Genomic DNA, 12,307 nt, shown 5'->3' on the forward strand with positions numbered 1-12,307 from the left:
CCATGGACGCCGAGGGGTCAGGTCCGTCGCGCCTGCTGCAAGCTCCACATCCACGCACGCCTGCAACGGAGTTTCTGCCGGAGGCCACATCGACATGTCGGCACATCTTCATCAACCCCTCCCGTACACAGGCGCTGACTGCATCGACTGGAAGATTGTCTTCACCGGCACGCCGGCAAGGCGGCAAGAACGCCAACTACATGGGCATGCTGCCATCCTTCTACGTCGAGCAACTACTCTAGTCGAGTCACACGACCACGACATGTCAAGCCTCCATGGCCCATGCACACTTCGGACATCACAAAATCTACATCGCCAAGTTCATACATCATCTTCATCAAGCCACGTTGCCACACGATGATGTTTAAGTCAACTCTGAAAACCAGATCGACCATCTTCCCCAACATCTGCCTAGCACCGATGAGGCGAAGCCACTCCATCGACTTGTCTTTTCTTCGATGAAGCGAACAATTTCTTGCTGGGCACCGACGAGGCGAAGGCAAGACATAAAGTCCGACACCGACGAGGTGGACGCCACCAGGCCTGGCACCGACGAGGCGAAGGCCGCCCATCTGTCTGGGCTGACGAGGCCATACATCTTCATCATCGGACATCGACAAGCAGGAGAGTATGTCTAAGCATCGCTGGGGCGATGGACGTACCATCCCGCTTTCCACTTCGCAATCACATCATCATCGTCTACGCCAAGTGCATGAGAAGACGAGACTTGAAGACGACGACCATTGCAGCAGCTTAATCGGAGGTGGTCCACGGTGTTGACTCGCGAACGTAATTAATCGGGAGCCTTCCGAGGCCCCGTGAATCAGAACACACAATCGCCCAAGTCATATCGGCCGCGCTAGCAGGTCACGGACGCATATGTAAAGGGATCTTGTAATTTCGTTTCTCCATTGAGAGATTAATAAAAATACATGTTTCCCTATATTTTATTTGTGTACTTATGTACACTGGCACGCCCGCATATTTATTTTCCCCTGGTGCGAGAGATAATATTTAGTCCACTTTTTATTATTTCTCGTGTCAAACATTCCTTTACTACCTCACTAGGGATAAAGTGAATGCATCTACTACACGTGAAAAAAGTGACGATCTTGTTTGTTTAAGGTATCATATTTAATATTCAAACATCATGTCAAAGTACTTATGGCTATGCTATGTTACTTCTTAATACAAGATTGCATGGAGTCTTCATTGTGGAGTGTAAGAGAGATGTATTGCATCATATCTAAGTTAGAACGTGATGCCCATATGAATGCTTATCAAACACATATTGAAGTACCACCAATATTATCTTATTGATGAATTGTTATTATCCACTACAACATTAAAAAGAAAGTAGACAAGTGAACCCATGAACCCCGGTCCAATTTTAATCATAAGAAAACCTTTCCATTGCATTCATCTTACTTTTTATTTGCAGCAACATTCTAATCCGAAAATACAAAAAAAAATTAGTTTACTTAATCACAAACAAAACCCGCAAACAACTACCTCTCTATGGCATTTACTTAGTTTAATTTACTTATTTAGTTTACTTTACTTGTGTTGCATCTCTTATTTACTATTACTAATACAAAAACTAGTGATTGACATACACACGGTGGAGTTGGGGACACAAGGCATTATTTTACTTTACAGGATTGCTAGAAGAATAGGAAGGAGACAACTCTTTCCTAATTCCCCGAGAGTTTGATATAAACCCTCAAGTCATCCTTGTGGGGAAAATTCTTCGCTGACCACAACACTTTGCACTTGGGATCAATCGTCGTTAGGCCAGAGTGAGCCTTAGCTGAATCGGTGGCTCCGGCGAAACCAACAAAGAAGTTGATCATGTTGACCGGCACCATCCACGCATGGGTGACTAGCACTAACGCCCGGTGGTAGGTGCTCGGCTGGATGTGGAAAAAGCCACCGGTGGTGATCATACGGCCAGAAATGATCGTCTGGCGGATCGGTGAGTAGGGTCTCTCCCATAGATCTGAGGCCAGACACCTCACGCTCCACGGTGGGTTCCACTATCGTGAATGTGACCATGACAGGTGCTACATGGTGCAACACTTCGTTGATGAAAGGCAAGGGTGGTGTAGGCATCTACGGGACGAGAGATGCACAAGACACGTGTGTTCCTTAGTTTCATCACCTTCGGAGGAGTAAAAAGCCTACGTCCTGCTAAATTGTATTGCTTTGGTGAGATTACAATGGGGGTGCTCAGCTAGTCGGTGGTGGCGAATGGCAGCTAGGTGTTTCCAAAGATGGGAGATCGGATCACTTCTAGGGTTTAGCCTAGGGGTTTATATAGACACCCCGGCTTAGGGTCTACATAAATAAGATCACGCGTATCTGCGAGCTAAAAGGCCGGATGGCCTTGACCTATGGTCCAAGATTCCCTTCAGGGCTTCAGTCGCCAGTGTATTTGGCCCAGTCGCCAGTGTTGGACCCCCTAGGGCACATCCCCACCATGTCTTTCTTGATCCAGGTTTGCAGCGCCCAGTGCCCACCACCAAAGAAAAGGGGGTGTAGGTCTGCCGTCTCATGGATGCTACAGTTGATGTGTTGGTCTAAAGGAGCAACGCCGTCGACTTGGATTTTAGTATTAGCGAGAGAGATAGTACATCATCATACCACTCAACTAAAAATGGGAATACATAACTAGTAGGTACATTACGAACATTCGAACTAATTAATGGAGCACATGATTATTAGGAGATCAAGCACACGGGTGATTGAACTATTTTGGATGTGCTGGGTACACTGGGCGCCGCAAAATTCCGCAGAGGCCACCATGAGCCAGATGACCACGCTGGAGGCGCATGTAGCCCCTCTCTCCCCATGACTCCCCCCACGAGTTCTTCACCAGCCAATAATTGACGCCAGGATCGTTGGCATCGTCACTTGGCGTTGTACCGTAGCCCACGAGCAGGGCTTCGTGCCTTTGCTTGGTGTCGATGTCGCAGAGCCCTCGGAAGATGCCGCCGCTGTAGCGTTTGAACTCGGTGGTGTTGCTGCCCCGAAAACGAATGACGACGGGCGCGTGGGCCACCGCGTCCATGAGCATATTCTCATCATATCGTTGCACGTAGTAAAATTTACTAATAGACATGACGGGAGCTCCCGAGGGTGTGGTGGTGTGGTGCAGTGTGACCCATTTCCCACATATGGGTACTGTTCGGAGGAATGGATGCCGTGCTTGTCGATGACGTATTGGAAGGCCATGTCAGCCCTGCCACCTTTGCAATGCTCCTTCGGGGGGCTGCAGTCAACTAGTTCCTGAACAGACAGGTTGGTGCGCTTGTTGTTCTTGAGGAAGTGGATGCTCTCCATCGCCCCGGCGGCAGCCATAGCCCAGCAGCTTCCGCATTCTCCCTGGAGCTTCACGCTAGTGAGTACACCGTCAACGGTCCGCCAGTCGACCATGAGTGGCAATTTGTCAGGGTAGTTCTGGCTAGGCTGGTGAAGGTTGAGCTTGATCTCGCGGTGGGGTCGGATCTTGAGGGGGGCGCAGTTGGCGAACGATTCGGAAAACTCATCTTGGGTCATGTCCGCGAACCAATTCAAATGATGTTTCACGCGCGTGCCGCCCTCATTCAGCTCGTACACAGCGCGTGCTTCCGCCTTGAAGATGGCGAACCGCTTCTCCTTGTCGATGGGGTCGCTGTCGTGCCTATAGAGCGTGTACCAGCGCTCGTACAGGCCACGCATGCCCTCCTCCGAAGCAACATTCTCTGAGCTGACGTATATTCTATCCGTCGCCGACGTGCTCGCCGCCAGAGCCATGGCCGCCAGTGCGGCGACCATGGTGAGCGCAGGGAGCATACCTCTTTCCATTGAAATATTAGACTGCATAGTTGTGTGGGTGGATTCGGGTGAAGTGAGTGTTCCAAGGACATCCGATCCACCTCCTTATATAGGAGAGAGAGAACTACATGGTTGGGTGTGTCCTTTATTCTACCACAACCTCAGGATGGCACGGTTCAATTGTAGACCTAGCTAATGCCGACAATATATGCATCATAGGTAGTATCATCCATTATATGCATATCTTAGAGTTAATATTTCACTAAAATTAATTAATGATTGAGAGAAATCATATTGGTATCAGAGGTAGATACTGTATAATAGCACGTATTACTAGAAAAATAAATGTCAAATATATCTTGTATATATATTTGCATTGAGATTTTACAATCAATAAATATAAGAAGACTATGATAATACAACATGATACCATGAATTGTAGAGGTTGTATCATACGCTACTATCTAGTAGCATGATACACCCTATTATGATTAATCTCATAATGCAACTATTATGTCACCACATCTGTCGCATAACAGTTACGTGATGAAGCAACAAAATAACTGTGTGTTTCTATGGGTAGATCAAGTGTTTAGCCTATGTATTTAATAAAACAATTATATTTGGTTATTTTGTATCTTTGCTCTTTAATTTTTTTATATTTTCTCTTTAATTACTTATAATTATGTATATTCATACTATATCAAAAGATATGATTTTTTCATAACCATCAAAGATATTAAAGAAATAAATAGCATAACTGCAGGTAACACCTTTAAATCATTTTTTACTTTTCATAAAAGTGATCTTTCTGCTATTTCCACAGTAATGATCATTAATTTGCCTCATTTGTATTTGCCTCATTTGTATGTGATACTTTAATTCCACGTTGAATTGCAGTCACGTCGCTATCTATCCCATAGTGTTTAAATGAGACATTTATGAAGCAGAGTAGGTTTTTGTTTCAAATTAGGTGTAATCTAGAATATTTTATAATATCATATTTTAGTCATATTGATCAAACATTCATCCTTACTAATTATGCTTTTTTAGAAAACATGTTTTCCTTTATGTTTTGTTTTAGTAATATTATACACTTCTATCGTGTACAAGTGCATGACTAATTATCTACCATCGATACTCCTTGCACCGCAAAACCAATCTCTTTCATTTGACAATAACTATTACAATAGGTTATGGATCACAACTGAAGTGAAAAACACATATCTAATTTACCTTTTGAAAAAAGTAACTTGTAAAATTATACCAAGAAATATTGCATGCCCCATCATATCATGTGTGCCAAGATATCATTTTAATTACTTGTTTAGAATTATGATGATCTATCGGGTGTGGCCTCATTTAGGTGTGGATATGAAATCAATGTGGTCTACAATAAAGAGGTTCCACATGATTAATGTTCCTATTCTATATTTTTGTGATGAATTTAGAGTATGGATTTTGGAATATAATTCAGTTTCGATGATACTTATTTATTAGAATCAGCTACAAAGGATGTCATATATATTAAGACTAGCCAACGTGGGGTCTTATAGTAAGTATTCATGCATGCAAAAAAACTAATGTATCACTATAATTAATGATGAGAGATCATGGTGGTATTGTAGATAGATATGGAGAACCATATCATAGAACGTATAACTAGAAAAAATAATATCAAATAGATTTTGTACACAAATTTACATTTAGATTCTAATAAGTATAATAAGATTATAACAATAATCGCGTGATACCATATATTATAGAGATAATATCATACAGTATGAGTGATAGTAGTACCATATTTTACTACTTGAAGAAGGAAGATAGAAGAGAAAAACACTCGTTTATTGATCCTCAACATCGAAGATTCCGGTAGTTCTTCACAGATTACAAAGGTGTTAAGGTACGTAAATCAAAGAAATCAAAAGGTTGAATCAAACTAGTGCAAATTGATATTGGATAAAAGTTTGCGCATAATAGTTTTTCTTACACTGGAACCTCCGTGCTCCACCCCGGCATCGGTCTTTGCCCAGGACGAGCCGGACACCGTATCGGGCTGGATCAGCGCGAGCATGCAGCCCGACTGGGGCTCACCACGGCGGCCATCCAGCCGGGTGAGGTGGGCGCCCAGAGAGCACCATCTTCGCCACCGGAGACACGGGAGGCTGTGGCAGAGCGACGAACTCGCCGGAGAAGATGTTGCAGAGCGCGCTTCCAACCTCCCCATCCAAGGCCGTGGCGAGCCAGCCGCCGATCTGGCCGCAGCACCGGCCGGCCCGGAGGGCGAAGCGGAGGATGTCGCGGCACTGGATGCTGAAGAAGGCTCGGGATCCTCCGCTGCCAGGGCCGGGGCGGCCGAACGGAGCTTTCCGCGCGCAGGAGCGCCAGGAGGAGCAGACGAGGAGGACAGCTGCGTGGCCGAGCGGGTTGAGGAGGCGGATGATCTTCTCCAGCAGCTCATGCGGGATGCCCGGCCAGGCGGACTCTGGCTGCCACCGGCGGCGGTTGTATATGGGGGAAGCCATCACTCCACTCCAGCAGGCTTGGGTGGATTGGGATCGAGCTTCTCCCCATTCTGTTTCATTTATGGACAGTCTCCCTCAAAACAATGTTTTAGCGGCAAAACATTGCCAGTTGGGGCTTCGTTTCAGGTATGGGTTATTTTTCCTTCGAAACAACGTTTTAGCGCAAAACATGTCAGTTGGGCCCAAACGAAGAATGATCGAACAAGAAACCGGGCTGGAAAATCAGTTGCTAGAGAGGCCGTATTCTGCCTTAGTAAAAGTTCTGCCATGCCATTGTGTTGAAGGGTTTTTTTTTTCGAAAAATCAAGAAGATCAACGCCTTTTCATTTAGACAAATTTTTTTGATAAAGGGAATATATTAATATCAAAAAATACCAATTACACCCAGTGACATGGGCATACCCTTCGGGTACCCATTATTAGTATACCTGGCTCGGCCCAATATGGAGAAGACCAAATATGGAGAAGGCCCAACAAGGCAACCCGAAGAAGTAGTCGACTAGGACTCTTGTAAAACCCTAAGCTGATTGCATATATAAAGCTAGCCAGGGCACCCGAAAAAAGGGGAACGACAGATAGACAGCATAGCTCCGCTTACGGCGGCACCCTGTAAACACATCTATGATCATATACTGGATTGCTAGCAGCACGTAGGGATCCTCCACCGAGGGGACCCGAAGCTGGGTACATCGTGTGCCTAATCTCGCTCCCGGAATCTCCATCGTCGCTTTCTCCCGAAACCCTAGTCTACAATACGTAGGCATTACCGAGGTGATCCCTCGTCACCCAGCTTCTGCAACAACACAACACACTAATAGCAGTACAGATGCACACATCAACAAAAAACTAAGAAATAAAAATCCCGCTACAGTATCCTAGATCTAGCAATAGAAATACCTCCATCACCCTAATAGCAGTACAGATGCACACATCAACAAAAAACTAAGAAATAAAAATCCCGCTACAGATTCTCCAAAAGCGATGCCTCTAAGAAGGGAACGATGCACCGGTGCCATCGTCACCCGACCAAAGATTTTAGGTTTTCACCATGAAGACAGTCTCCGCTCTCAAAACAATACCTCAACAAGGTTATTGCTAGGTACAATCAGTTAAGGCCAGACCTTCAATTTTCATCCTGAAAAATAGGACTCTAAACTTCACATGTGTTGCCTCCTTCACTTCCATATCACTGCTACGGAGCCCGAGTAACATGTTTTTGTAAAGATACATGTTGTGACATATCGCCTATCAAAAGCTTATTGTATCGCTGTATAGTTAGCATAATTGGTAAGCACGATGCATGCTCAAGTTTATTGACCAGCTGATTACCTATGCTGAATTTAGAGCCAAAAAAAAAAGATTACCTTTGCTGAATTTTGGGTACACCTGTGAGCATGATGGTCCATTGGTTATGTCTACTCCTACTATTCATTTGTAGTAATTAGATGCATTCCTAATTGAATATGAGCCTCTTTCATAACAATAAAAAAACTGAGTATACATATTAGAGGTCGTATTCTTTTAACGACAATTTGCATACATGATGGGGAGTTTCACTATATTCCTCAGTGTAATAAGAAAACGTGCTATATTGTTGTTCTCGTCGGGGCAACCTAAGGGAGCTCACTATTGTGCTGTCAGGGCCCATCCCACCGCGGTGGCGACGGGCCTCTCAGTACCGAAGGTGGATGGGGTGGATGGGGTGGATGGGGTGCTCTACAAGTTCAGATCGACTATGTTCTCGCGCTTTGGGGTGGTAAAAGCATCCCAAGTGGTGTCCGTCAAAGCAGCTCTCAAAAGTTTTTGGGACACGCCGAACATTTTATTGGCTCTAGTGGCGCGCTCTAAAGGTCCTTTTCTCCTGGTGCAGCTCAATACACTATCTAGGGTCTCGTGCCTGTCCCCGCTTCACACGGGACACTTCGGGCGCACATGATAGAGGGTGAAACCGCGTCGTGAGTGGCGGGCCAACACATCATTAACACGGAAGTCCAAAACCCGTCACCTACCTTTGGTCAAGCGATGTTAATGGCATGGCGGGTTTCCAGGCGGCACAATGAAGCGTCTCGTCGCGCATGACCACGTGGCCGTCCGCGCCGGTGTTTGTTGCAGCCAACGCCCCCGCTGCCGCTTCGCATGACCCTTTTGTATAAAGCGCCGCCCCTCCTTCCTTCTCATCTCTTCCACATTCAAATCTCGCCGCATCGCTCTCGACAGCACCCCTTTCTTCACGCCACCTTCGTTCTTCTCGACAATGTCGTCGTCCCGCATGAACATGCTCGCCGCGGACGTCTTCGGGCACGATAGCCTCACGGTGGCGGAGGCGTGGGTGTTGTACCACACGCGCTACCCTGTCCCGCCGGACATGCACCTGCCAACCAGCGAAGGCTGGAGGATGGCCGTCAACGGGATCAACGTCCCGCCGCCACCGGGCACGAAGAGTTAGAGGGACGTGGCCAGAGCCCATCGCGTGCCCCTCATCCCCGAGGAGCGCATCGATCCCACCTGGGCCCCCACCAGCAACGACGACTGTTGGGCGGACTTCTTACATGCGCAGTATGACGCGACATGGCCAGCACAGACGGCCACGTCGGCAGGAGGAACACATGGAACATGGAGGGGTGCCTCCGTTTCTGGGGCGTTCCTGGGTGCACCCTTCCAAACGTCGTCGACAGCATCCACACTGCCCAGGTTAGAGATGGCGCCTTCTTCGCCCCCATCTCCTTGGGCTTCGGCACGCTGGCAGCCGAGGAGGATGAGTTCGTCCTCCTCGCACTCGTCTTGTTTTGGACTGGCGCGGTCGGCGCCTTCCTTGCACCGCGCAACGCTGTACATCGTGCCGAAGCACGAGGTGAAGGAGGAGCCCGAGTACGCGCCGCCGCCCGTGATTCGAAGGCACGACTGCAGCGGAATCACCATCAGTGAACCAGCGCGGCAACATCAGAGGTGCGCCAATGCCCTCCTTGATCTGAAGCCGGAGGTGAAGGAGGAGCAGGACGACGACGAGGCCGCGAACGCCACGAAGATGGTGGAGTACCTGCATTGGCAGCGTCTCATCGCCTGGAGGGCGTTCATGGCATTGTTGAACGACAAGGACGCCTGGAGGGGCGGCATCGATGCGGCGATCGCCATGTCCATCCGCGACGCTGGAATGCCACTCGTCGCCCTCACCCACGACGGCGAAGCTGGGCCCATCGGTGACGAGCCCGCCGACAAGCCGACGAGCGCGGCAAGAAGGACGCCGTCGATGATAACATGTACAGCTTCCACCAGTACCATGACCCCTCTAGGCACCGTAAATACTACTAGATTAGTTTTAGGTTTAAATTTCATCGAATTTCATTCAAATCCATGTAATATGTAGCAAGTTTAGATGAACTCGACTGTTTTTGATTAAATTTAAAAAAAAATCTAAAACACGTGGCAAATATATATGGCACATAAAAAGGAATAGTCATCAACATAGAAAAGTCGTGGCTGCACTAGCCTATTAAGCGTGCGTTTGCACCAGAGTTCTTAGACCAATTCCGGCCCTGAGCTTATTGCAGGCCCGCCAAGGTCCAACGGACCCGACACACCATAGTTTATTTTTCTAGGATTTTATTCTTTTCTCTGGGTTCAATGTACTTATTATTTTCCTAGTAAACTATTTTTTTTATAGTATATATCAGTCTGTCCTGAATTGTAATATGTCCTAGCTTTTTCTGAATCGCATGCATCTAGACGCATTTCAGTTTGTATGTCACTCATTTCAGTCCATATGTACATTGTTCCATTGTTGACGTCTTTGATATTTCGAAAAAAGAAGACCGGCGGTGCAAAGAATGCACGGCACACGAAAAATGGAGCGCAAAACTATATCATTTGGACCAGGGCCGGTCCTGAGGTTTCCAAGGACCGGGGCGAAACTAAAATTTAGGGCTCCTTAGAATACATAATAATTTTTTTAATATATGTCTATTAAATGCAACCATTAAAGACTTTAAGTTTATGCATAATAATATTTGTATCAAATAATGTATAAATCTTACCTTAAAATTTCTCCTTATGTTTCTAGATGCAAAGTCGTTGTTGATGGAATCAATATCATTTCATCCAAGAGCTTTTTCTCGATAGCCAAACCATTTAACCTCTCTTGAGACATGACATATCTCAGATGGTTCTTCAACAATTTTAACTTGGAAAAGCTTCTTTCTGTTGATGCAACGGTTACATGCATAGTAAATAAGATATTATCTAAGCAATGGAAATATTGGAATAACAATATGCTTCTCTCACAAACTGAAAAATCTCCATAGCAGATATCGATCTATCCGGCAAAGTTAGTTAAATAACACTTAACTCGCAAATTAGTTCACACTGAAAACAATAAAATCAATTATCAATCAAAACTAGAATCAGGCCATAACCTAAATAGTACGAAGGTACCCAAATCCACAAAGAATTTGGATACCTTTTACGCAGACTGGGCGAGGCGAGAGGAACATCGGTCGAGACCGAGCATCAATCTAGAGATGAGAGGCGATGGGCGACGTCGTGTGTGGCTTGTGCTGTTTCCCAAGGAGAAGAAGTGAAGAACTGACGAAGACTCCAAAGAGTCACGGAAGGGCTTCGTTCGGTCTGTTTCCAATCAGACGAACTGACTAGGCAATAACGAGGTACGCTCGATAATCTACCAGGAGGCCCTGCCTATCGATCAGGTGGCGGTATCACACACAAGGACTCGCTTCTTTTTTTTTTTTTTTTGAGGGAAAACCTTGGCACTTTATTGATCATAAACATTAATTGGAATACAAAGACCATCAGGGGGCTGAAGGAGCCAAACCTGACGTCCCAAAGAACTAGAAACAGCTAAACGTGCCAAACAGTGCGCCTCAGAGTTTGACGCACGGTTTTCATGCCTAAATGAAGCCCTTTGCAAACCCCTTGCATCTGCCTTGACTTCTTCAATTATCATGCTATATGAACCAGCATAGTCCTGCTTTATGTTGTTAACTACAGCCAAACAATCTGTGGCCACAGTCACGCGTTGCAGATTCAAATCAGCAGCAAGAGCCATTGCCTCACGACAGGCAAGAGCCTCCAGAACTGTAGGATCGCTAATACCTTTGATTGTAAGGGACGAGGCCCCCAAGAACAAACCAGCTTCATCCCTGCACACAGCCCCCACTGCACCACCTCTTCCCGTCTTCGCCACAGCAGCATCGACGTTAATCTTTACACAACCCGAGCATGGTGCAATCCATCGTGGGTGTTTCAGCTGAATTCCAATCTTTCCCAAATTCATACTCGTACTGGTCACAGAGAGATCCCGAAGGTAATTTTGAATAAATAAATGTGTGGAGAGTGGGCTTTGATATACCTCGTCGTGAATAATTTTCCTCCGGGCATACCAGATCGCCCACATCGTGACAGCCACTCTGGCAAAATCATCCCTTGACAGAGACTCCATCATCGCAAAGAGCCACAGTTTGGGAGATGGGTCTTCGTTCATGCACATGTGTTCCGTAACTCCATTATCAGCAAGAGCCCAAACGCATCTCGCGACTGTACAGTTTATAAGCGAATGCCTCCATGAGTCTGCCTCGCCACATATGGAACAAGTGATGGACTCAGCCATCTGCCGGTGATGACGGACATCACCCGTCGGTAGAGAGTGTTGAGCCAGACGCCACAGGAAGATACGTAGTTTTGATGGTACTTGCACCTTCCAAAGGCGTTGCCAGGCCTTGTTCTCCTTCTCAGTGTTCGAGCTGGCCGCACGCCCCTCGAGCCATCTGGTCCAACCGAGAAACAAAAAAGGGCTCGCTTCTGGCATTGGAAACAAAAAAGGGTCCAATATCTGGTCCAACCGAGAAAGCAATCTTCCACTCAAAAAAAAATTCTCAGATGTATAATGGGCTATATATACAATACACACCTGTGGAGGGCCCCTAAATTTCCTGGGCCCGGGGCGGCCGCCC

At 46.5% G+C, this 12,307-nt stretch overlaps 2 protein-coding genes across 2 annotated transcripts; both read right to left on the minus strand.

Annotated features, from left to right (window-relative positions):
- Positions 1–2,749: 2,749 nt before the first annotated feature.
- On the minus strand, positions 2,750–3,816 carry LOC127346601 (vignain-like). The gene is made up of 2 exons (XM_051372885.1): positions 3,175–3,816; positions 2,750–3,079 (listed from the first exon to the last, which is right to left on the minus strand). The coding sequence occupies exons 1-2, from the start codon at positions 3,814–3,816 to the stop codon at positions 2,750–2,752; spliced, it is 972 nt and encodes a 323-aa protein (XP_051228845.1).
- Positions 3,817–5,909: 2,093 nt separating this feature from the next.
- On the minus strand, positions 5,910–6,344 carry LOC127346602 (uncharacterized). The gene has a single exon (XM_051372886.1). It carries the CDS (start codon positions 6,342–6,344, stop codon positions 5,910–5,912), a length of 435 nt encoding a protein of 144 aa, XP_051228846.1.
- Positions 6,345–12,307: the final 5,963 nt, after the last annotated feature.

The sequence above is a fragment of the Lolium perenne genome, chromosome 4 (assembly GCF_019359855.2).
Source record: "Lolium perenne isolate Kyuss_39 chromosome 4, Kyuss_2.0, whole genome shotgun sequence".
NCBI classification, from domain to species: Eukaryota; Viridiplantae; Streptophyta; class Magnoliopsida; order Poales; family Poaceae; genus Lolium; species Lolium perenne.

What these genes read in the sequence shown, in the direction of transcription:
- LOC127346601 (XM_051372885.1), bottom strand. Translation starts at nt 3,816, where the DNA reads ATGGTCGCCGCACTGGCGGCCATGGCTCTGGCGGCGAGCACGTCGGCG. An exon ending in CCTCCGAACAGTACCCATAT is followed by an intron (nt 3,080 to 3,174) that starts GTGGGAAATGGG and finishes CGATATGATGAG; the next exon opens with AATATGCTCATGGACGCGGT.
- LOC127346602 (XM_051372886.1), bottom strand. Translation starts at nt 6,344, where the DNA reads ATGGCTTCCCCCATATACAACCGCCGCCGGTGGCAGCCAGAGTCCGCC.